General features: G+C 38.7%; 1 protein-coding gene across 11 annotated transcripts in view; it reads right to left on the bottom strand.

Moving 5' to 3' along the window:
• Positions 1 to 27,150, bottom strand: part of FNDC3B (fibronectin type III domain containing 3B) — a 361,515-nt gene that overhangs the window by 129,446 nt on the left and 204,919 nt on the right. For all 11 annotated transcript variants that reach the window (XM_054482960.2, XM_054482961.2, XM_054482962.2 and 8 more), the window contains 2 exons: positions 23,229 to 23,472; positions 19,460 to 19,741 (listed from right to left, as the gene is read on the bottom strand). In XM_054482960.2, coding sequence (XP_054338935.1) covers positions 19,460 to 19,741; positions 23,229 to 23,472 — 526 coding nt within the window. The remainder of the gene's footprint in view (positions 1 to 19,459; positions 19,742 to 23,228; positions 23,473 to 27,150) is intronic.

The raw sequence follows: 27,150 nt of genomic DNA, 5'->3' as shown, positions 1-27,150 counted from the left end.
GTTTCATACTGACTGTGCTACATGCTGTGCAAGACTGGCATTCAAGCATGCATAATAAACTATCTGGTAACTCTTTCCAACTGCAATGGAATTCTGTATTTTAACCCAAGTCTCATAAAATGAAATTTTTTAAATGAAAAGCAAATTTAGCAATTCGTATTATCTATAAAAGATGTCTGGAAGTCCCCTTGAGTGAGCTCTGCATGTTATCTTCTGCCAACTCCAATCTGTTTCCAATACAGTCAAGGGTGAACTCTTGCAGGAGAATATAGACAATGTACACAAACAAATACAATAGAGTCAGCTAGTGGTGGGTGTCATGAAGAATATGTAGAGAAGGGTGATGTGATGAAGTAGTCCAAGAAGGTCTCTCTGACCCTGAAGCATTTGGGCTATGCCAGGAAGGATGGGGAGGATTCTACTATACAAAGTATGAAAGAACTTTCCAACAGAGAGAAGAGAGGGCAAAGGCACTAGGGCAAGACGGGACTCACATGTTGGAGAACTGGAGAAAGTAAGCTGTGTGGCAAAGGCACAGAGAACTGGAGCAGGGCTGGAAGAACGTGCATCAGGCAGCAGCCATAGGAGAGTTTGCACTGTATGCTAAGTTCAAAAGGAAAACATGGGGGTTTTAATAAAAACTTCACCCAGCTGCTGTGCAGAGAACCAATTGTAAGGGAACAACAGCTAAAGCTGTGAGACCAGCAAAGAGAGTAACACTCTATTTTACACATTTAAGCTCTATGAAAGTGCACATGTGCACAAGCAAGCACAATATTACAAAACAAGCACTACAATAACATTGGAAATTTAGGAAGAGTCAAATTTAATGAAATATGTTTTGGATATACAGAAATGTGTTACTTGTCTCACAATAATCGATGTCATTTTCTAGACCTAACTTTTTGTATACAGTATTAATATCTAGGAGGAGTTGCCACTCAAGTGACTATGAATATGTATTTGATGAAATGTCCTATAAAAAAGCACAGATTTAGGCCGCATGCAGTGGCTCACGCCTGTAATCCCAGCACTTTCGGAGGCTGAGGTGGGCGGATCATGAGGTCAGGAGATCGAGACCATCCTGGCTAACACTGTGAAACCCTGTCTCTACCAAAAATACCAAAAAAAGTTAGCCAGGCATGGTGACACGCACCTGTAGTCCCAGCTACTCAGGAGGCTGAGGCAGGAGAATTGCTTGAACTCGAGAGGTGGAGGTTGCAGTGAGCCGAGATCGTGCCACTGCACTCCAGCCTGGGCGACAGAGGGAGACCCTGTCTCCAAAAAACAAAACAAAACAAACAAACAAACAAACAAAACACACAGATGTGTAGTATAGTTGGCTCTACAATCTGAAGAATCCAGAATAGGCTGAGGGCAGTAGCTCATGGGTGTAATCCCAGTACACTGGGAGGCCAAGGCAAGAGGATCACTGAGGCCAGGAGTTCAAAACCAGCCTGGGCAACATAGCAAGACCATCTCTACAAAAAAAAAAAAAAAATTTTTTTTCATTAGCCAGCCATGGTGGCACATGCCTGTGGTCCTAGTTATTCAGGAGGCTGAGGTAAGAGGATCACTTGAGATGCAGTGTTTGAGGCTGCAGTGAGCTATGATCATGCGACTGCATATCAGCCTGGATGACAGAGAGAGAGCCTAGGAAAAGAAAAAAAAAGGAAAAGGAAAGGAAAGAAAAAAAAATATGAAGATTTTAAAATAGGAAGAAAGTTGTGAATTGCAATATGTACATTTCTTTATAGTCTGAAGTTATCCTTGTTTCTAATGCTGCTGACCAGGAACATACTATAGTGAAGACTGTAACATTCTAGACAACAAGTAATACCAAAAGCAGCAAGTCATATTCTCTCCGCTCAAGATTTCAACATATTTCCACGAATGCTATGGCTCAAAAAAAAAAAAAAAAAGCCAAATACTATTAAATGGAAAATGTATTTCAGACTCCAGAACTATTCTCAAATAGTAAAACAATTTAACAGACACACTTAAATAGTTTTTCCCAAAGTACTTTATTTTTCTAATTTAAATTGATTCCAAAAGGAACTGGCAGGGCATGGTATATGCCGCAAGTGACTGATATTTGTATGGAAAAATCACCTAAGTAGCTAAAACCAAAGGATCATGAGCATGGGTAGAACTAAATGGCTTGAATTAGACAGACCCAATTTTTTAAATGCATGGAAAGACTGAAGGAACTATTCCAGAGAGGTAACATAATATGATCTCCCCTCAGCTTTGCCCCTCCTCTATTAAGGTCCTAGCAATACACGAAAGTTGATTATACAACTAAACTACCTTAACTTGAGCCTGGCTACACGGAGAGCTGTGAGCTACATGACTTGTATTTTTTATCCCTGATTTCGCTATTCCCATGTACAGAGTGTCATGGTATTTGTATCTGCCGTTCTCTGTCACATATTATCTTGGCTGATACCACGTGATCCAGCTGAGTTCTCAGATCTGGCCAAAACACTTTTTTCCCCCCCTTCTTGGTATTCTTTCTTCTTGCCCTATTTATACAATCAGGGCTTTGTAGCTCAACTTCATTATTCTCATCAACTTTTGTTTTAGAACTCTTTGTAACTCTAATTACTGTCCAGGTAATTTTTGAAACCCACAGCAAATACAGAGTTTTAACTAATTTGTTCATTCAACTAATGATGCACTGATGTTTAAACTATATAATTAGGTATGCTTGACTTTGATGTATACATTATTTTCCACCAAGTATGACAGGATTAAAAAATTCTGGAGGAGGGAAAAATCTTAAATGACTTAAAATAGTACTTCATATGTAGTTAAAATCTTCTACGTCTTTTCAATTTAGGCAAAACACCCACTGAAGGGTGAAAAAAGAAATCTAAGATACAAGTTTATTACAACGGGCAATAATTATTAAAAACACAACAAGGCAGATAACAGGGCTTTAGAATTTATCACCCGTTTGGCATATGACACCTCAGGGTCCACAGAAATCTTCTTCAAAATTAAATCAATTATTAGACTCTGCCTACATGACAGCCATCAGAGAAAAGACACCTGTAATCAATCTATTATAACATTAGCTATTTAGTGTAATATCCAACGAGTACCAGCTTTATGTAATTTCCCTGAGGGCTATTTAACATTTACGGGACATAAGATTCATTAAAGATTACTTTTAAACTTTGTAAATCTTATCTCATGCTCCCTGAAAACAATCTTACTTACTTTTTAAAGAAAATACATGTTCCAAATCAGATAGGTTCATTTCACTTCTTCTTGGGAAATGCCATGAGCTCTGGTCATCATTTAAAAGGAATTATACCGATTCTGATATTTAACTATTAAATATGCCCTGAAAATACATAGCTGCCATTTTACATGTGAATACACATGCACATCCACAGCACAACTCACTTCTATTTCCAGCACAGTTGTTACAGCAGTCAGCTTTATGAACTGCTTAAACTAGCTTAATTTACTGTGCATAGGCTGGGGATGGTGGCTCACACCTGTAATCCCAGCACTTTGGGAAGCTGAGGCAGGAGGATCCTTTGAGCTCAGGAGTTCAAGACCAGCCTGGGCAACATGGTGAAACCCTGTCTCTACAAAAAATACAAAAATTAGCCAGGCTTGGTGGCACATGCCCACAGTCCCAGCTACTCGGGAGGCTGAGGTGGGAGGATTGCTTGAGCCAGGGAGGTCGAGGCTGCAGTGAGCCAAGATCACACCACTGCACTCCAGTCTGGGTGACAGAGTGAGAACCTGCTCAAAAAAAAAAAAGTGTGTGCGTAGATTTCCCTACGTAAACTGCTTCTCTAAAGAGAGGAGGTAGCTCTGCTAAATGATTCTTGGCCTGTGTTAGTAGAGACAGATACTTGCTGCTGCTATTGTACATTTGGATGAAATTAACTGCAGCTCACTAAAAAGCATATAGTAAATGTTGAGGAAGGTGAGGTTGTATCAATCAGACCTTAACTAGGATGCAGGCAAATGGGCTGGCTCAGCCAGGTTTCTAGAACAGGGATGCTGGAAGGAGCCTGTGGTGGTTGTGAATGTTACCTTGCATGGAACAGTCTTTGGAGATATGATTAGGTTAAGGATTTTGAGATGGCAGATTATCCTGAGTTATCCAGATGAGCCCTAAATGAGATCACATGTATTCTTACAAGGCAGAGACAGAAGAAGACTTAACACAAACAGAGGTGAAGAAAAGAGCAGACAGAGTTGAAGATGCTGGACTTGAAGCTGCAGTGATGTGGCTACAAGCAAAAGAGTGCCAGCATCCACCTGAGGCTGGAAGAGGCGAGGAACAGATTTTTTCCTAGAGCCTCCAGAGGGAGCTTGGGCCTATCAATACCTTGATTTCACCTGGGCAACAATGATGTTGGACTTCTGAGCTCTACATTCTCTCCAGAATTGTGATAGAATAAATTTCTGTTGTTTTAAATCACTGGCTTTGCCAGGCATACCAGTGTATGCCTGTAGTCCCAACTACTCAGGAAACTGAGGTGGCAGAATGCTGTGAACCCAGAAGTTAGAGGCCAGCCTAGGCAACATGGCGAGACCCCATCTCTATGGGGGGGAAAAAAAAGAAGCACCAGCTTTGTGTGTGCTGATTTGTTAGTCACAGGCAACAAACACAGAGCCCATCAGAAGTGTGCCTCCATTGTGTTAACCTTCCCTGTGGACAGTAGTCATTACAATATGAAAAGAAAAACAGTGAAGAAAATTGGGCCAAATCAAAGGAACTGAGCTCAAGTGGCAAGACTGTGCTAGAGTTTATTACAAACTTATTTTTAATCCATTCTCCTATTAATACAGAACTGAGACTTGTTACTGAATTTTTAGGGTCTGATGACAGACTAGGTCACCACATGGTATTACCTCAAATTGAGCAGAGGGATAAAAAAGATTGAGAATACTGACATTTATCCCCACTCAAATGCAGTTACCTAGTCAAAAAATTAATTCCTATCTTTTTCTTTTAACTTATTGTTCTTCCCATCTTGTGCACTAAAATAATTCAGAAGTGCTAAGGGAACATCTGCTAACAACAAGGCAGCAGAAAAACAGACAATATGCTTTCTAATAAGCCTGGTGGTAGAATGTTCTTTTGGTAGCAGGCACTATGTACAGTGTCCATAAATCTAGGCCTGAAAATATTCCCTGAAGAATTATGAAATTGAATAAAACTGAAAAATTATACACAAGAGTTCCCACAAAACATTCAGTTCTCAAATGTTTCAAATTTTTCTCTTGAATACAAGTAATTTTCCAGGAACAAAACTACTACCTAAATAAAGTATAATAACATAATTGTCACCTAGAATTACCAATTGTCTGGGGATGGCTTATTTTCAATGTTGAAGTCTCAGTCACCAGCATTAATCAATAGGATTCTAGCCACCATTTCAAGTCAACGTCTTGAGCACTGTGATCTTATCTCATTTTGTTCCTTCATATCTTTATAAAATCCAGTATCTCCTGCCTTAAACAGATTATTGATCTACTGTTCCCCCGAAAATATCATTTTTAATATCTATTTGCAAAAAACATCCTAGCAGTGGACACATTACCTGAGTTCTTTGATGTTCAGTTTTCTCTCCCTAAACATTTTACTCTATTTTGACACTGAAAGTAAAAACAAAACAAATTCTAGCATACCAACAGCTGAGAAACAGAGTAGAGATATACTTTGTATAGATACCTATTAATTATCCTTCATATTGATGTGTGGAATATTAAGTTGAAGCATGTAAAATTTCAAATATCCAACAATTTTTGATCTATAGAAATAGTAGTTTCCCACCTACACAAATAGTAATCTACCCAATATTACAAATGAACCCTAGAGATAATTTCTGAGAATCATTTTAAGTTTCAGGTTTTCCACACACACCAAACGTTTATCAGAGCTACTGACAAGCAGCACTTGGATATATTCTCCCTTATCCTCTTATCGAGGTTGTTTACCTCCTACTGAGATCATTAAAGATAAAAATGGACAAAAGGAAGGAAATGGAAATAAGATGACAAGGACAATCTAGCAACTGGACCATGCACCCTTATTAAAGAAGAGCAGTTAGCTTATCTGAAGTGCTTCCTTTTCCTTGGATGCACTCAATGAGCTTGTAACATAGTCTTAAAATAAGACCAATTATTGAAACTTTCTTCTTCAAAAGTAAATAGGTTGACAGCTATGACAACAATCTAGTATTAAAAACATCCTTCTCATGTATCTTTATCATTTTCTATTTCCTTACCCAGTTCAAAATGCAAAATAAAATAAAAAATACCTCAGCAGTAAATGAATGAATAAAAGTGTTGAATTTTAAAAGTCCATTTATAGTATTAGTGATGATAAATATGTCAAGTCTTGGAAGCCAGATATACAGAACAGGAGAGAGGGGTAGAGATTCATAGAATCTAAAAATGCAAGAAACAAAAATATAAAATAGAAGAAAAAGAGATGAATGAGAATCCTAATTTCTGGGTACAAACATCCCACAGATTATTCAGTTCCGAAAACCAAGTTCTGAAATCTTAACTATAAAGGCTAAGATTTAGATGATTACTGTATCTCTCATTCCAACTATGGGTAGCAGGGCCATAGAACCTGCTGTCCCTGACATTATTTAAAAGAAATGATGCAGGGCTGGGCGTGGTGACTCATGCCTGTAATCTCAGCCCTTTGGTAGGCCGAGGTGGGAGAATCACTTGAGCCCATGGAGTTCGAGACCACCCTGGGCAACAAAGTGAGACCCTGTATCTACAAAAAATAAAACAAATAAAAATAATTAGCCAGGTGGGGTGGCACATGTCTCTAGTTCCAGCTGCTCAGAAGTCTGAGACAGGAGGATTGTTTGAGCCAAGGAGGTCGACGCTGCAGTGAGCTGTGATAGCACCACTGCAATCCAGCCTGGGTAACAGAGCAAGACCCTGTCTCTCCCCCCACCCAAAAAAGAAAAGAAAATGAAGAAATGGTGCAGAAAACAGGCATGGAAGCACTGCAGTCAGGCAAATCAGGAAATCCTACTGATTCTATGATGCATGTATGTTTACTACCTAAAAGATCATCTTTCTTCTGAGAAATGCTAATGCAATAGCAACTTACCTAACTTACTCTAAACAGTCCTCGTGCGTAATGTTGTAGATGATGTTGAGACCACTATACCCAGAGATTAAACTCTATAGGGAATAGTACTTCCCAGACATGAAATTCTTCAATGAAATGAAGATATAAGTTTCAAATTGAAAACTGTCTGCAATTAAATTGGAGCCATCTTCCCATGGATGACAGTGTAAGTAGTAAATAATACGAATGCTGTCAGTGTGTAAAAAAAAAAAAAAAAAAAACTTGATAGCTGAATAATTAAGGCACCCATAACCATTTTTCACTTAAGTAACATATCATTTTTAACAAAGCTTTCAAGAGATGCTGGTATATTATAGAGTTCCTTGGAGCAACATTCCAACAAAAGATAAATCTTCCTGAAAGACTAAATATGAATTTTTTAAAAATGCGCTTGGCAAGACACTTAAATAGTTTTGAGGAACTCAGTGAACCTAAAATATGGCAGTTTCTCCATCCCTCCTGGTTTGAAAGATCTTACTGTTCCATATAATAATTTGTGTCTTTTCAAATAAAAAGGAAAAAAGGTCAATGGAAGTTCACCATGTGAATTAAGAGAAGCAGTAATAAACGCATTTATGAAAAAAAAATATTTTAACTGTTGTAGACCTAGTTCTTCCCACTCACTTCCTCATGTTGCTTTCATGAGGTAATTCTAATAAGTCTAGAAAGCAAGACTTGATTATTTCACAGAAATGCTTCATATATATATATATATATAGCTTTTTATTACATACTAAGGGGCTATGAGAGCGAATTCGGTTTTAAGAGGACTTGAAATAAGCATGACATCTTCATTTAAAGCAAGCTGCTTTTGACAAAGGCATACTAACCCAGGAATAAAGAAAAAGTGGTGCCCTCTTTCCCAACTTTCTTGTGTTTTTTTTTGTTTTTGTTTTTTTTTTTGAGTTGGTTTCACTCTGTCATCTAGGCGAAAGGGCAGTGGCATGATCAACACTCACTGCAGTTTTGACCTCCTGGCTTCAAACAATGCTCCCATCTCAGCTTCCCAAGTAGCTGGGATTACAGGCATGCCCACCACATCCAGCTAATTTTTTTTTTTTTTTTTTTTTTAGAGATGGGGTCTTGCTGTGTTGTCTAGGCTGGTCTTGAACTCCTGGGCTCAAGCAATCCTCTCACCTTGGCCTCACAAAGTGATCCTCCCATGCCTGGCCTCTTGTGCTTAATTTTTAACTTAAAACAAAAAATAAAAAAAAAAATTCTCAATTTCCAGTTGTTAAACACATCAAAACTCTAAAATACCACTTTAACAACTTCAAGTCATATTCAAAAAAACCTAATACCTCCGTATAGTGTACCGCTACTCCTTGCAAACTTCTACTTAAGACTTCACTTTTATTTTGTTTATCACATTAATGCATGCTGGCAGTGGATGCTCTAATCCAGCACAAGAGGAAGACAAAAGCATCAGGAAACTCCAAATAGGAGAAGAATAGGAGATGTATTCACATGGAGATTTGTTCCAAGTGGATCTGCCAGCAAAAGGGCACATGGACTACAACAGGGCAAAAAGGCTTTCCCCGTCTCCACCCAACCCCTCTGGGAAACGTTAACCTAGTGGGAGGAACAGAATATACAACCATGGAACCATGAAACCTCTCTTATTTTCTGCCTGTTTTTTTCCCAAATTATCTTTATTCCATAGTCTATCCAATCATCCCTGCCCACTGTGTGCTCCTTTCATTCCACTTGTTTTCCTGTTCTTACCACTTCCTTTTATTTCAACGTGCCATTCCTCTGAAGCCCTTCTCATTCCTTTCCAGCCTCGTTATTTTCCAGTCTTCCTGAACCATCACAATTCTCTTTTGTGCTTAGAGCAAATCATCCCCACCATGACCTGGTCTTTTCTGGCCTTTTCTGAGAATAACACCTACATGGAAAGTCCCCTTCTTCTGATGCAGCTGGAAAGAAGCAGTTACAATCTGGAATGGGGAACGGTATGGCAAGGGGAAGAGTTTTTTAAAAAGCAAATTCAGCACCAGAGAAAAATGAGGAAATGTTATAGTCAACTATGGGGAGCATTTCACTCATTTCTTTGTAAACTGCACGCACTGAACTATTATGTGAGTGCAACAGTAACAGCAAAAACCACAATTATTTGTGCACTAACCTAATAGAATCACTGTTGTTTCCCAGGGACCTTTCCCACATCACACTTATGTTATCTACGCAATTCCTAGAATTTCAAAGTGTCATTACAGCACCAAAAACTGAAATAGGGTAATAGCGTCTGCTACACTGTGTGTCTGGTTGAGCAAATTAAATTTAAAATAAAAGCCAAAGCTGACCATGGCAGAAAGCATGAACAATAATGAACATATTTGCAATACAGACTATAATTATCACATTATAATACTGATCATACAATACTGATCATACAAAACCAGAAGTTCAACACCCTGCCTCTTGACACTGCAGTTTATGTAAAGATCCTAGAGCTCCATTCCACAGGAGAAGCAATGACAAAATCGATGTTGACAGAGCAGCAGGAAATTTGCCAAAATTCCATCACAAATGCTGAGACTCTTTCAGATAAGGTATTAACAGAAATGGTTTCTGCCTCGACACACCTGGTAGTCAGCCTCCATGATGCCTCGCCATCCCCATGATCTACTTAAACCTAGTGCTGACCCCTTCCGCAATGTAGCAGGGCAGGTCTATGCAGCCCACAGAATGCGGAAGACATGGTGTACAAGTTGCCAGGTGTAAGGAAAAGTTGTGAGAGACCTGGAAATTTAGTGGGTTACCCAGTTAGTTTATCCATCTAGCTTAACTAATTGCCCTAATGCAAGGAATGTGGGTGGGAGAAAAATAAACATAGAGAAGTTGTTGTTTGCCTATCGCCTCCAGCTAATGTCCCCTGCAATCTCCTCCTTTTAGCAAAGTAACTTAGAGTGGTTAATTTGCTGAGTGGGTTCAAACAGAATCAAGCAGGCCTGTCAGACCCCATTCTGTGGGCTCACACAGAGAATTCAACCAGAGAGGTGACAGGGAAAAAGCACGGAGAGAGGACTGCATTTTATTCTTGCCCAGAATTCAGCAGGTTGTTTGTGGGCTGGCAATAGTCCGAGAACCTTTTTTGGGGAGTGGATGCCCCTCTGAACTCTCCCCTATCTCAAGTCCTTGGCATTCACTATTACTTAACACTGACCCAGGCTGCAGGATGCCTTGCCCAACAGCATTCTGATGGGCATGCTCACAAGCTGAGGTTATAATAAAATGGCCCACAGAAAGCAGTTCTCACAAGGAAAAAATCTCATGGTCTTTCTTTACCAATACCACTACATTTTTAAAGCACTTAGTGTCTGAAATTGTACTAAGAGCTGATGATAGTCCTCTGAAAGAGATGCCATTAATTACCCTATTTTCTACATACAAGAAAGAAATGAAGCCTTGAAAGATTAACTATCATGCCCAAGGGCACATAGTTCCCAAGTGGCTGAATTGAGACTAAACCAAGATCTGCAAGGTCCCAACTAGTACATATTTTGCTTCTGAGTATGGCACTTTTGTGATGATGACCTCTAACCCAGTTAAATTCAGAATTCAACTTAGCTAAATGAAAGAAATAACATATAGAAGTTTCAATTCAATAAAATTGAAGGTTACAAATATACCAGAAACAAACCATATCATCACTTATACCTGCTGTTTAAAGGGTTCTTTGGGATGACATTTATTTTACCAACGTGGGTTCTGATGTCATCTAAATGCTGTCATGATCAGTTCCCAAGAAAGCAAAAAGGCAGAGAAAATAACGTGGGTTTACAGAGTTCAGTACTACATATGGTAAAAACTAATCAAAATTCTGACCTCAAACTTCTGGTGAACATTCATTTCAAAAGAAAACTCAGCGAATTATTTTTGCATGCTTTTTGTCTTTATATGCAAGTGAAAAATGTGAAGCTTCAAGTATGATTTAATGGGTTAAGACTTCTTAACTTGACATGACAAAAATATCTCATTTTGCCTGTTGAAAGAATCATGTAGTTAACATCTTTAAAACATTCCAGATTGCAACAAAAATACGAGGGGGAAAGGGCAAAAGGCAAAAGATAGGATAAGTGATGTAACTTAATAAAGACAATTATATACTCTACTAATTAACAATTTAGGCCACCATGGTTTCCTCTTTGTTGAGCTGTAAATTTGCTTTTGCACTAGTAAAATCAACATCCCAGTAAGGGGGATAAAAACATCATACAGGGGTCTTACAGAAAAATAGTTATTCGTAGTTTGATTTCTCCAGCCTTGGGCCTGCAGGATAATGCCCAAGTCAGAAAGCACATGTTAATGAGCAGCATGCTCCTTATGAAACAGGCTTCTGTCCCCAAAACTATCTCCATCCCACACATAAGACAGTTGCAAGGCGTTCAAGTCCACTCGGCCCCTAACTAGAGTCACTCAGAGGCCTCTATAACTGAGCAGATAGATCTGGCAGCCTATGCTTGAAATGGAAGTGGCGATGTTAATTGTCCAGTTTCCTGCCAAGAAGAATGCCTCGTGTCTCTTGCATTCTGATCCAGGGGTCCCCACTGTCCTTTTAAAAAATAAAAGTTATTTGGGCTTGTTTGGACTATTTTCACTTTTCAGACTGTAATTGGCAGCCAGATGGATGAATTCCACTGACCTGAGCTCACTTTTAACTTTTCTCATGTTTTCTTGATATTTTTGCAATACTCAGAATTTATATGCAGCTGTAGACAGATGAAAAAACACAGGATTCATCATCACCTACAGACTTGAGAGATAAAGCAATATTAAAAATGTATCTAGAAACAGTACAGTGTTCAAATGCAGTAAGGGAAGCAGATACTCTGGGGGAAAAGAAGAACCCTGCCAACTCCAGCCTTCCAAAACACCTCGTCTGAGCATGCCCAGGATATGTGCGCACAAGACAGAAAAAGCTTACAAGAGAAAGAGGAAATCTGCCACTTGTGAAGTGCAAAAGCCCTACTAAATATCCTATTTTAATCAGAAAACAGAAAAGCACAAGCATTATCTGTTACAGGGAGCCAAAACCAAAGAGATTCCAAAAGAAAATCTGTCTTGACTCCCAACATTCCAGACCTTATTAACATTAAGCACGTCATTCCAGACAAAGGAAACCACTGTCAGCCCTGCGCAGGTGGATGCTGCTATGCCCTCCCAGAGCCCAAGCCATTCAGCAAAAGGACAGACTCCAAGGACCCAAAAATATCCACAGTCTCAGACCCCTAGAGGGAAAAAATGCCATCCCAAACCTTGGTGCACTGTGACTTCTCATTATGAATAATTACTGTTATTGTGAATACACTTTCTTGCTGCTTTGGGGTAAGTAAAGCTGTAGTCTGATTCTGGTTTCTGAGCAATGATCACAAAATATAAGAATAGGAAGAGAAAAAATGCCAGGGAGGACCACCTGAGAAAGAATTAGAATACAAAGAACCAGTAATAAGGAACACTGCTGGAGTCAGAAAGCAATCTGCAAACTCTGAAAGAGAAATGCACGAGAATAGTGCCCTCATCACTGGCTTTCGGTATCATAACCAGAACCTGTGAGTCTATGTCGTGGAATGTGATCTAAAATGCAACTGAGTCTTTGGATTGTTAACAATTCCAAAGGTCAAATGCCAAAAGTATGCTGTATGTTCGTTTTCTTCCATATTTGGAATTCTTGCCATTTTGTCCCAATTTTTCCCATATGGCAGTATGACTTCTAGAAGAGTTCACATAAGCTGCTACCTATATGTTAGTCACACAAAAGGAACTCTTCCACCACTAGTATATATTTATCATGATACAGATAGTACAAGGAACATGCTTCAACTTAAACCAAGTGTTCCAACTGAATGCCTCCCACCCGCCGCTTTCCCACCCCTGCCGTTTAAAATCTTGGTTAAAAATTGCTTGGCACTCAAAGAGCCAGCAGTTCTCAAATGCAACTGTGGCTTATTATTACCTGGAGTGCCTGATGAAACACAGATTGGTGGGCCCCACCTACACAGCCTGTATTCAGTAGGTCTGGGGCAGGTCATAAGGGTACATGTCTCACAAGCTCCTAGATGGTACTGATACTGCTGGTCTGAGCCTGTGAGTAGCCAGGACCCAGGTGAGGGCTGGATCCCTGGGAAAGCTGTGTGGAGGGTGACAATGACCCAGGTCCTCCACTCAAACCACTGGAGTTCTAGTGCTGTCCGCTTTCAAAGTGCGTGTGTGTGTGTGTGTGTGTGTGTGTGTGTATGAATGTGTGTGATGTGGTAGGGGTGAAGGGATACTGTATTTAAAACTCATGATCCACATGAGACTGTCTGAAAAAAGACGCAATCTGCTCATTGATAAGATTTTGAAAATCACTGACCTTAACTCGCCTGTTCATTTTACTGAACAGGAAATCACAGCTTAGTGAAATGACATGTTCTGTGTCACACAGTCCAGAACACCCGATTATTTAAAATCTTACAATTCCATTCTGTTTCTAAAATGTAAAAGTCATATATGAAAAAGACATCCTCACTCTTAGGGTAAGCCCCAGGAACAAAGTGAAGGTCAACAATGTCAACTGCACACAGCAAATTTTTATACATAAAAAAGTGTTTGGAGGCCGGGCGCAGTGGCTCACACCTGTAATCCCAGCACTTTGGGAGGCTGAAGTGGGTGAATCACCTGAGGTCAGGAGTTCAAGACCAGCCTGGCCATCATGGCGAAACCCCGTCTCCACTAAAAATACAAAAATTAGCCGGGCATGGTGGCAGGCGCCTGTAATCCCAGGAGAATTGCTTATAACCTGGGAGGCGGAGGTTGCAGTGAGCCAAAATTGCGCCACCGCACTCTAGCCTGGGCGACAGAGCCAGATTCTGTCTCAAAAAAAAAAAAAAAAAAAAAGTTTGGAAATTGTGACTTTACACTCTTGATTTCCTCTCCCTTCACCATCTGCCCACATATACACACAAACACACACACACACACACACACACATATTATTGGGACTACTTAGGTCTTTTAAAATTAAACAGTGGATCCTCATCAAAGCTTTTGTTTTTTACTCTAAATTCACCTAATTATTTCTATAACAATACTAGCAGATAACCTAACTCCTTTCTGAGGGGCTATAACTGGCTGAAAATTGAAGGATTTCAGTTAGAAAACTGGATCCTGACTCACTGTATCCCACTCAATAACTTCCTTAAAATATTGTGTGCTTTGGTTTTTATCAAGAATAAAATGGAAGAAATAAACTTCCCTCTCACTCAATGAAGAGCAACAGAAACTTCTTTTGCTTCTGCAGTGAAAGGCAATGTGACTATTTTAACTGGGTTTTGGCCACAGAACAGGCTCAAGGCCCAGCTCTTGCATAATACTCCGTACACAAGAACAAATTTTTCCATTCCTGTCCTTGAACATCTGTGGACTTGATGCCCAAGCACTGTTCTAAAATCAAATGCCGGGAGAGGAAGAGAAAAGGAAGGCAAAAACTCTTGAAATATTTTCCCCTAACTTATCTGCCATCATAATATGTTGGAGAGACAGGCAGGCTTCATAGAGGAGGTGATAATTGAACTGGCTCTTGAAGGCCTGAGTTGGAGTTTGCTAAGCAGAGGAACTGGAAGGACAGGCCAAAAAAGGGGAATGAGGCATATTCACAAAATGGGGCAGAACATAGCATGTCTGGTGGGGAAATGTGAAGGGCCACAAGAGGTGAGTATGTGTCATATCATGCAGTTTAGACTTTATTCTCTAGACAGTGGGGAGCACCACAGAGGTTCTCAAGGAAGGGATTAAAATGTTGAGACCTATTTCACTGTAGCCACAAGAGAGGATGCACTGGAGAGGAAAATGAATAATCACACATCTTAAACCATAAGATGGCCCTTCTGGGCAGTCTCTTAAGGTTCAGAGGGAGCAAAGAAAATCCTAAGAAACGTATGAGGAGACACCAGGGACCATGAGAAAGGAAGTCCCAAGAGGCTGTGCACCAGAGTTCTTTCTCACTCAGAGCTGGAAGTGCCCTAGGACGAGGTGACGAGGTGATGTGTGAGATCCGGTACCAATTCCACCAGAGAGGACCCCAGGGTATCCATACGTTTCTACCCAGTGGCAACCTTTCTTAAAAGAGCCTGGAAGTGTCCAGGCACAGTGGCTCACGCCTGTAATCCCAACACTTTGGGAGGCTGAGGCCAGGAGTTGGAGACCAGGAGTCAAGGCCAGCCTGGCCAACATGGCAAAACCCCGCCTCTACTAAGAATACAAAAAAATTGGCCGGGCGCAGTGGCTCACGCTTGTAATCCCAGCACTTTGGGAGGCCAAGGCGGGTGAATCACCTGAGGTCAGGAGTTCAAGACCAGCCTGGCCAACATGGTGAAACCCCATCTCTACTAAAAATGCAAAAAATTAGCCAAGCATGGTGGTATGCGCCTGTAATCCTAGCTACTCGGGAGGCTGAGGCAGGAGAATCGCTTGAACCTGGGAGGCAGAGGTTGCAGTGAGCTGAGGTCACGCCATTGCACTCCGGCCTGGACAACGAGAGTGAAACTCCGTCTCAAAAGAAAAAAAAGAGCCTGGAAACAACTTTCAGAGATAGTGGTCCAGGAATGCAGGGTTTAGCTTTCAAAATGTAAGACGGGTTTAAGCAAAGGAAGCCACTTCTGGCTTAAAGGAGAAGAAATGTAGGGAGCTGGGGTGAGGGGAATGGAGCATGAAGGGAAGGGAAAAGGCTGCCAGATGGAGAGTAGAGAGATGCCTATTTTGAGAGGCAGCTATCTCAGATGAGAGGTGATCCCATAACAGGAGTCCTAAAGATGAGAGAGACAAGAATATTCAAGTCATAAGGGTTACCATTATATTAAAGTGTTAAGAACTAAGCAAGGGTATTTTTAATATTTAATAATGGAAATTAAAATGCCCATTTTACAAAGTGAACATGGAAATTCAGGGAAAACTAAAAGGAAATAGTAAGTAACAAAGCCCAATTCTAAGCCAAGTACTGTATGTCTAATACTAAAGCCTCAACTGTTCTTAGCTCACACCACACCATTAGCTCCAAGGAGTGCAAGAAGACAGAGATCCCATATTTCCCAGAGTGTACTAAGGGACTCTGTCATGCCTGTTTTCCTGAAGGTAACAGTAAATGAAAGGGGAGGCTAGCCACAGAGCAGTTTCCTTGAGCAATGCAACACTTTGTTCCAGGAAAAGGAAATGGTACAATAGCTTTGTGTGTTCAAAAAGAAGGCTTGCTCTGGAAAACAAGGCAATTAAGAAAACAGGACTCATTTAACAATATTTACTGAGTACCTACTATGTGTCAGGTACAGTACTAGAAGGAGGGAGAGAATGATGAATAAAACAGATACAGTCCCTATTCCATACTGTGTACAACTTGGTTAACCATCCTTATTACTATGATAGTACAATAATTTTCTATCTTGGCTGATTATACATTATCCCCATTGGAGGTTCGATTAAAAAAAAAAAAAACATGAAGTCAAAAGTGGTATGAAGATTCAGATTTAGTAGGTCTAAAATGGGGTCCATGAATCTCTATTGTTTTAAAGTTTCTGAAGCATAGTTAACTGAGTGAACTAGACCTCAAGAGAGAAATTAAGGTATCCCCATCTTTTTAATACGTGTATTTATGTTAACATGTGTTGTTTGCTTCTTTTACATGTGCTTAGTTTTACCACAGGACCAGGCACAAACTTAGTCTTTTTTTACAGATTTGTTTTTTGTAAGTGGTAAAAAGGTAAATTATTCAAGCAAATTAACTCAAAGGCAAAGGAATTATAAAGTAAAAAGAAGGAGGCCGAGGTGGGCAGATCACCTGAGGTCAAGAGTTTGAGACCAGCCTGGCCAACATGGCAAAACCCCATTTCTACCAAAAATACAAAAATTGGCAGGGTGTGGTGGCACATGCCTGTAATCCCAGCTACTCAGGAGGCTGAGGCAGGAGAATGGATTGAACCTGGGAGGCAGAGGTTGCAGTGAGCTGAGATCACACCACTGCACTCCAGCCTGCGTGACAGGGCAAGACTCCATCTCGAAAAAAAAGTAAAAAGATTTCTCTCTTCTGGCCATGAGGACAATTTAACCTAAGTAAAACATTAAATTAAAACACACACACACACACACACACAAGTCACATGTTATGGTTAAGTATATATTCTATTCTTGTGCAAACCACATATGAACCTATTAGGTTTATCATACTAGTATTAAGTATAGTTTTAGATTAATCAGGTGTCACTGTAAACTTAAGAATCAGTTAAGCCGTCTGTTTCTGCGGCACAGATTTAGATGTCAGCCGCAGTAAACTCCAGCAGGAGATACACTGTAAGGATGAGAAAGCAGGAAAAAGCCTTTTGGGATCCTAGGAGCCAATAAACACATTTTGAGGCAGACACAACTGAAACATTGTGAGCCACTTGATGGACCCCATGAATAAGAAGTGCTTTATTCTTCGTCTATACTATGTGATTCACGTTTGCCTTTTTGCTTTGACAACCAGGAGGCTCAAAACAAAATATATGGCCCACATTAAGCAACTCTACCAGAACCCTGCTTCATCTTATTAATATTTTCCTTCCCTTATCATCTTTTGGCTCCTTAATGCTTACATTTATTTTATCTGCTTCTTTGTGTCTAAGTCATTTGCCTTAAATCAGTTTCGGTGCAAGGCAAGGTGAAAATTATTAAAGAATGAGTCAAGTAAAGAATGAGTCAAGTAATCATTATTAAAGAACGAGTCAAGAACGAGCAAACCTCATAAGCTCTCTGGACAATTTATACATTCTCTCTCGCTTTTCTTCGGATGAAAATTCTCTTCAGGAAAATCTATTCCTAATTTTTTTGGTATGAATTCTTGTACAGTCATGGTTAAATTGTAACATTGCTAATAAACTAATTTCAAACTTAGAAATTACAGTATCATTTGACTAAAAATTATTTTATATGAGACCCAGCATCTTCCCTTAAGAGCTGTGTAAAAGCCTCTTGAATCTTTGCTTTCTTTTGTACGATACTGATTTATGTTTTGTTTAAGAATTATAAGAATAACATGTGATAATTGCATAGAGTTTGGAATATAGAGAAAAGAATATATAATTCAAATGAAAAGAACACATGATCTATTCACGTTTCACTATATCTTACTATTCCTCTCTCTCAGGCTGCAATTCACTCACCCAAATAACGTAGGGGGAAACGTTGATGGCAATATTTCATTTTACCTAATCTTCCTCTCTTGTCAGAAGCTCTTCCATAGACACTCAAAAATACACAAATTCCATCTTTTTCATTCACAATCACATTCTCACAGACACAGTCCCTGTTTCTACCTGAATGAGATGCAGTAAGGAATCCATAAATTCAACGAGTGTTATAATCAATGAGTGTTATAATCAGATTCCTTACTGCGTCTCAGTCAGGTAGAAACTGGGACTGTGTCTGTGAGAATGCGATTGTGAATGAAAAAGGGAATCTACTTGAAATAATTGATCCTATCTTTAAAAGTTGTTCAAGTCTTTTTTTTCCAGTCATTTATATCTATAAACTCACCTACTTTATCCAAATGCTACCTTTTTTTGCCTCACTTAAGTCATTCTTCCCTATGCCTATAGAAAAAGCCACTGTTTTTCCTTATGTGGCATCAAAATAGGTTCTCTCTAAACTACCTCCAAAACTTCATTTAAACACATAAACCTTCCTCCAAATCAACTGATCTATACCCAAGAGATTCATCTACAAAAAGACAGATGCCATTCTGAGTTGATGTTTCTCTACCTATATGTGGTGACCCTCATTCTTCCATCTCATTCTTGGTTTCTGAACACTTAATTCACAGGCAAAAGGTGCTGTGAGACAATAACTGATGCCAAAACTAAACAGAAATATATTTCTGTGATTCAATGATAGATTTCATTACAGTAAGGAAGTAATTACATATGGTTTATGAGGTATAATTATTTTGAGATTTAAACTAGCCTAAACTTTTGGAAAAATTATCTTTGGATTTCTTCCACATCTGTCTATTCAGAGAGTGAAACAACAGAAGTAGGCTAACATGAAAAGATTTTCAAATATTTGTTATTAAGTAGAAAGTTGCATGGCATATGTGACCAAAATGTAGTATTTCTGCCATGAAGTATTAATAAAAAATAAACAATGCAATATTCTTTCCTTACCAAGAAATAGATCAAAGAAGGTCTACTCAAATATTCTTAGCAGAGCAACCACCCACCATGAAATAATATCCTCATGTAAAAGATGCGGAAACATCATTTGAGATGTCTCTGTCTTGCTAATTCACTCTATGGCAAACATCTTGAGTATTACCTTGCAAGTCTGAATCATTCGACTTTGGGCTGCTTCTTGCTCGTCGCTCTGTTTTCTTAATCCCGGGACCACCACCGCTGCCGCCTCCGCCACTTCCACCACTGTGGCCCTTCCCATAGCCGTTGTATACTGTTGTGCAGCTGCTTTTGTAGATAGAAGAAGGAGGGCTGTTGAGGCGGTTCTGGCGATCGATCTGGCGGTCTTTCAGTTTTTTGTGTGGAGGCTTGCTGTACTGGTCTTCTCGGGTGATGTAGCTTGACATTCCATAAAATGGTATAATTTCTAAAATGGATGATTACGATAAACCCAAACTCAGTTTACATTTTCAATAATAGATTATTAAATGGTCAAATGATCTGGCTCCTGAAGAAGTCTAAAGTATAAAGGAAGTCTAAAGTAGTACTAAATAGAGTATAATAAATATTTTTTAAGAAAATAGTGCTGGGTGCAGTGGCTCACGCTTTGGGAGGCTGAGGTGGGCGGACTGTCTGAGCTTGGGAGTTCGAAACTAGCCTGGGCAACATGGTGAAACCTCATCTCTACTAAAAATACAAAAAATTAGCCAGGCGTGGTGGTGGGCGCCTATAATCCCAGCTACCCGGGAGGCTGAGGCAGGAGAATCGCTTGAACCCGGGAGGCAGAGGTTGCAGTGAACTGAGATTGCATCACTGCACTCCAGCCTGAGGGACAGAGCAAGACTCTGTCTCAAAAAGAAAAAGAAAAAAGAAAATGCCATATACATGATATACATTTAAAGCATTCCCGTTTGTTTCTAACCAATCAAGGAATAATCAATCATTAAGAACTACACTGTGTGTTCAGAAAATTTCCTATATTACAGAGAATACTGAAGACAAGGTTGTTATTCCTAAAGAGCTCATATTCTAGTTGCATTTATAACTGAGTTTGATTTTTGCCTTTCAATATGTTTTCAGTAGTTGCAATACATGAAAAAGTTAGAACAAATAAAATACCCCTATTAAACATGTACTTAGAATCAAGCTACTTTAAAAGTCTACTTATCCCTGTAGACAGAATAGTATTTCTATTGGGAAGTATATTGCAGTCAAAGTTTTTTGTGGCATACAAAAGAGCCAACATTTGAACAAATTTAACTAAGATAATGAGATGACACATTTCCATTTAAAATAATCAAAGCTCACAGAATCAGGGGAAATGTTCAAGGAGGAAGTATAAGGATAAAGAAAAGCCGTCTCTGAAATCTGGTGCCAAACATAATAAGCTGTGGTCTCAAACTTCTCTTTTGGAGTAATAGAAGGCAAGACAAATGTAGAATGTCACCTGACTTTACTATGCACATTTTAAAGTGGCTCAAAAGAAAACAGAAGCCTGCAAGCAATCTTATGATCTCAAGGGGAAAACTTTATGTTAAATTTAAATTTTTATATCAGTTCAAAATTATTTTTAAGTATCAGTAAAAATGACAATGCATAACATAAAGATTGGGTCCTTACATCTTTATAAGAAAAAAGGGTCACCTCTTCTATAGAGTGACAATATAAATTACCATCCAAATCTGAACACTTCTGAGAGCGAAAAGGGAGGAATATCAGTAATTTCTTCAAGGCAAGAGACCTAAACTAGGACTGTCACAGGTACAACAGAAATGTATGGTTACCCTGCACAGTTTAACAAAACTGCTGTCTCAATTACTCAACAGTAAAGCTCCACTGTTTCTTACTGTTAACATAGCTAAAACATAAACAAGAGTCGTTTTGTTAAAAAACAAATCTTCATGAGAGAACCAGTTTGCACTAGAGAACGTGTCAAAACAAATATAATCCTATTCAGAGAGTATGTATCCAAAGAAACTATGTCAAAATATACCAGAAGGATAGTAAATGTTCTAAACACCACGATGCATTACACATGAGATTTAACATATTCACCATGGCACTAATAATCTTTCCAGACATGTTGAAAACTTTTAAAACTCTTATAGTTTAGAAAAATAATATTTAAATTGCTTTTAGGTATGCACACTAAGAGCTAAGGTAAAAGAATATATAAATGGCTTATTTATAAAGGGAAGGGATTTTGTTTTACTGCTTTAATTTGAAATCAATGAAGGCATTTTTATTTGCATACATTATTGCTCTGTGTTATTTTAATGGAATTAGACCCAAATACACCATAAAATGAAGAGACTACAATTTTGCTTAACTCTAATGACGATTTAAATCATACTGTTGTCTTGTCTAAAATTGCAAAGGACAGTATTTACAGAACAGTAACCATGTGGCATCCTACTAACAGACTGCTAAAATAAGGCAAGTCAGACATATACCAGCAAGCAGTGAGTCAGTCACCAAGGCCTTTCATGTCATCAGAGCTCAGATCCAGCCAGAAAGCTCTAAGAAACACTCAATTATTTAATGCATATTGTGTCAAAGCACTGAATACATTAAAAAAAATTACAGCTAACTAAATTTTTTCAGTTCTTATCCAAATGTTTTCATAGTATATCCCCAATACTTGATGTTTTCTTGGTGTGTCGCATGGAAAAAAGATCAAATTGATAGGAAGTTATTGATGCTGCTATGAAATCAAAGTATTGATTTCATGTTTTGCTATCATCCCCTTATACGACATTGTGAAAGCACCTGATTAATTTGAATTATGTCAAATTTCTTTGACTACTAAAAAAACAAATAAACAAAACACACATACAGTCAAATTCTATCCCTAAGTTACAATGGTATATTTCACTTAAAATATCATCTCAAAAAAGTTTTTTCTGTGAATAAGTTATAATGTGAGATGAACAGGGAAAAATTATATATATAAAATATATAATTATAAATAAATAATAATTAATTATATAGAAATTATATAATTATATATATAATTCTTAAAAGTGATAACTTGCTCAAACATTCTATGGTATAACAGGCATTTCTTCTACAATGTATCTAAACCAACATAATAAATGTCTGAAGCAGTAAAATGCTTCCATTCATAGTCAGACTCAGAAGAAAATCACTTTGCAAAGTCCTAGAGGCTAAAGTCTAATTTTATCCTCAATTATCTGGTTTCTTAGTATCCATTTTGATAGAGAAAGCCTTTAGACTAAACCAACACCAAGGTCAAAACTTTAAAAAGATATAATGTTGGTAGCTCTGAGGCTCTTTTCATATCCAGGTAAGTATTTGCCTAACAATCAGTGAAATTGTGGCTGCACTAATGGCTACTCTTACACTAAAAGCAGGTTCAGGAAGGCCACATCAACAGCCAGGGGATTTTTGAGTTCTGCCAACATCACAACACAGAGCCTTTCAGGAAACCTAAAGGTTCTTGAGACTTCACAATCTTCAAACATTGGAAATGGGGCACAAAACACTTTTCAATTTCCCTTTAACTGGTAGATCATATGGATACCAAAGAAACGATGTGCCACAGTTGTACCTCAGGCCACTCTCTCATACAAACATGCTTTCAGGACATGGGAACGATGTCACACTGCCACTTTTCTAAAATAAAAGGTGGCTACCTTACTCCTTGATCTTGTAAGGTGGGGGTTGGGGCCGAGTTTGTGAAAACTGAAAGAAAGAAAAAGAACTAAACCCACAAAGTAATTTTTCCAGGCACCATTCAGGACAAAGGAAGCTAGGAATTCCCCATGAGTCTTACAAACCACCTAGATCCTTTTCTACTATGCTTATTTCACAAGAAACAAAGGGCCGCCTTGAACTATTGAAATGCTGTAGTCACTTTCAACAGCTCCTGACGCCAACGAAAATCTACTCACCTTGCTCACCATATATTGTGTGGGGAAGATGATGCTGGGGAAAAAACTGAGGCGGCATATCTCCAGGTCCGGTAACAGGTGGGTAGTAAGCCGTGTGTGAGTTATGAATAAAATGTGGATGGTGAGTGAGATAGGGAGGGAGATGATGGGTTGGAGACATGGCTGAGGGGTAGCTTGGGGGATAACACTCAGGAGACTGGGGTGTGACCACCACCCGGCGGACTCCAGTACTATCTTCAATCACCTAAAGAAAAACACAAAAGGAAAGAACGCAGTACATATTAGCAGCCTATGAATATATATAGTATTAATAACTTCCACTTTAATTTTACTTTTCTCTTCCACCATAGAAAAAAACAAATGCATGTTGTATTCTGGTTCTCTAGTTCAACCAGTTAAATGAGTTCTAGAAGTAATAACATGTAACTATTAAAATCTACAAAAACAAATTATTCATCAACATCTGATTCTGATCCCATGTAACTTTTTGGAGAGACCAGTATTTGATAATAAATCTTGTTTTAGTCTTAAAATTTTCACTGGCTTCATCCAAGACAAGTGAATTTAATGTATGCTTAAACTGATTTTAGGAGTGACTTTTGAATTTAACTATCAGTTCAGTGGTTTTCCAGAAAGAGGCTTTCTGTGCCACATAAGTACTTTTCCAGGGCTAGGCTTCTAGATATGCCTGACAACATTCCTCCCCTTTCCTGCTTTAACATGCACAGTTCCATCATCATCGGGGCTTTAGGAAACAAAGGGGCATTAACGTCAGAAGCCATAAATGTGCCCTAAGATTACTTAATCTAGTACTGAGGACATGGATGAAACGAGGGATTCTGACCAAAGAAAAACTTAAGTAACCCCAAATCAGTATGGACACTTTTGCTCCCAAGATGTCCTGATGATGAGTGTTGTGAAAGAAGATGCTTGGAAAAGCAACCCGTTATGAGAAAAGCAAGCCAATCAACACTCTATCCATTCTTTTTCCAATTCTTTGTTCACTATTTATTTTTAGAAATGGGATTTCACTCTGTTGCCCAGGCTGAAGTGCAGTGGCTACACGCAGGTGTGATCATCATACACTACAGCCTTGAACTGGCCTCAAGTCATCTTCCTGCCTCAGCCTCCAAAGTAGCTGGGACTACGGGCATGCACGACCATGCCCAGCTCCTCTGAATGTTTTTTAATTCATCCAAGAAAAGCAACGAAGACAGCACAATGCCAGTGTTTATTGCCTGTGTGGCCAGCGTCACACTACCAGCTCCTATGAGCAAACAACTTTGGTGAAACACAATGAAAGAAATAACTAACACAACAGATACCATCATCAAAAGGTAAAGCTGTAGGGGTACAGAGAATGATAACATGAGATGGGAGAATCAGGAAAGGCTTGAGGGACCTCAAAGAATTGGCAGGGCTGGGACAGCTGAGAGATGGCCTCCGGGTCAGGGCCCTGCAAGGAAGTGGACACGGAGTAAACCTGGCAGTGAGGGCCAGGCTGCCAAGAAGCCATGCCAGCTGATCTAATCAAATGCACAATCGGGCACACACTCTGACAGGAAGTTTTGTTTTTCAAAAAAAAAAAAAAAAAATTCTAAAAACCCCACAAAACTGACCTTCTATATTGAAATGGATTTCTCATTATACCTCAGGAGGTTGATCATAGGACAAAATAAAATCACCTAATCATGTCTAAAACATCTTAACAACAACAAAAAACTATACTTAGCTTCATATTTTGAAAGTAGTGCTTAAGCCAGATTGGCAAGTCTATCAATGTTTATGTTATATTTCAGTATACAAAACAGGTTTAGTTTGAATGAACGGCCATCAATCCTTATGTTAAAAAAACAAAAATCTTTACATTCATTAATAAATCTATCAAAATAAATGTTTCTACTGTGTTAACAGTTCATAAATAAGATAATATTACCTATTTAAAATTAAGATTCCTAGTCAGATGCCTAGGACACAGCTTTTCGTGTGATCTTTAATAAATATAATCTCTTCTGGGCCTTGGCAAACTAATCACACTAACCCCATTTATGAATGCATGGAAGCTAATTTACAAGTGTATGTGAAGTGGGTACTTAAACCATGACATTGGAAATTCTCATGCATGTATTGATAATTATCATCAAAGCTTCTTCTATTTTGTCTAAAACATAGAGCTGTATGCTGTTTGGTAGCACACATATATAAATAGCACACGTAGTATAAATACATCATGATTTTTTCCTGCGATCTGACACAAACCTGCATTATCCTACAGTGTCTTATTTCCCTCCTCACCCTCTACTAGCTATTAAGAAAAAAGAAAGGCATATTCCAGATGCTTCTCTTTCATGGAACCTTCATTCAATCCTGGAAGGACCACAGAAGTAAAGTATTCGTTTTCTAGAGGTTTACAATCTTTATTCTTTCATTCAGTGTAAAACTTCCAATAGTCAACCAGCAACATAGACAACTGATGAAGTAGAACAAGAACAGGGCTCTCACTAAATATTAAGAGGCACGCTTTGGACTTTTAAACAAGATTATTTATAATGAAAAAATTTATTTGATCATTTTATCATATAACTTTGGACCTGTTAACAAAGTGGTTTTAAAAAAAATTTATCAAAAAGCACTAACTTTTTGAAGTTTTTTTTTTGAAGTAGCTTTTTGAAACCACAAATTGCCTGTACATATAAAAATTGCTTGACAGCTCCATTTTAAAGTATCTTATTCTGTGGGATTTGTAAAAGGTTTTTATTTACATGTGCATGCATAATGAAACCCTTTTAGAAACCAGTTCTTGACAAACCCAAGCCTGTCTTATCATTAAAAAGATTTATTTTAAAAAAGTGACATATTGGCCCAGCACAGTGGCTCACGCCTGTAATCCCAATACTTTGGGAGGCCGAGGCAGGTGGACTGTCTGAGGTCAGAAGTTCAAGACCAGTCTGGCCAACATGGTGAAACCCCATCTCTGCTAAAAATACAAAAAATTAGCAGGGTGTGGTGGCGTGGGCCTGTAGTCCCAGCTACTCAGGAGGCTGAAGGAGGGGAATTGCTTGAACCCGGGAGGTGGAGACTGCAGTGAGCCAAGATCGCACCACTGCACTCCAGCCTGGGTGACCAATGGAGACTCTGACTCAAAAAAAAAAAAAAAAAGGTGAAATATTAATTCTGAAATAGTAGAAATATAAAAAATATGTGAATATTTTTACCATTTTTCTGTAACATAAATTGCAACATATTTTAGTTATCCAATTCAGCTTTGATCTACATCTAAGGAAATTATGCCTAAGTCTCCCCCAAAATAAGAAAATCTGAGGAGCAATAACAATGCACAAAATAATTGGCAACTAAGGAAATGGTGGCAGTAAGATTCTTTAATAAAGATGGCTCATAAATAAATATATTACTGTAGTCAAATTTAGACATCAGACAGAATTCAGTCCAAAACACCCAAGGCAAAAAAATATGCCTTCAGTCTTGGTAGACGACTATGGAAAAGACAAATTCATTTCCTTTTGTGGTGTAGGAAATTGTGACAATGTCCAGAGGCAGACGAATCACCTGTATTCAATTCAACTATTATTTCCGGACACATACTATGTGCTAAGGACTGGATATTCAAAGGGGAGAAAAAAATAAGTGCTCAACAGTAAGACTCATCCACACAGCCTAAGAATATAAAGAGAAAAATTAGACTAAGTCCTAGTAAGTGCTGTTAAGAAAGCAGAAGTATGGTGATTTCAGAAATCAGAATAAATATTCTTCATCTAAATTTTTTCCAGCTCTATGACTCAACAGAACTGTCACTCACGTATCCTCTCCAGAGAAGCATAGAGCCTTGGAAAAGATCATTACGCTGGGTTCTCAGACTGTCACCTATCATGGGCTGACTTATGTGTCCCCAAATTCATATGTT

The sequence above is a fragment of the Pongo pygmaeus genome, chromosome 2 (assembly GCF_028885625.2).
Source record: "Pongo pygmaeus isolate AG05252 chromosome 2, NHGRI_mPonPyg2-v2.0_pri, whole genome shotgun sequence".
NCBI classification, from domain to species: Eukaryota; Metazoa; Chordata; class Mammalia; order Primates; family Hominidae; genus Pongo; species Pongo pygmaeus.
The sequence above is the reverse complement of the archived record's forward strand: the minus strand, read 5'-3'. Positions and strand labels throughout refer to the sequence as shown.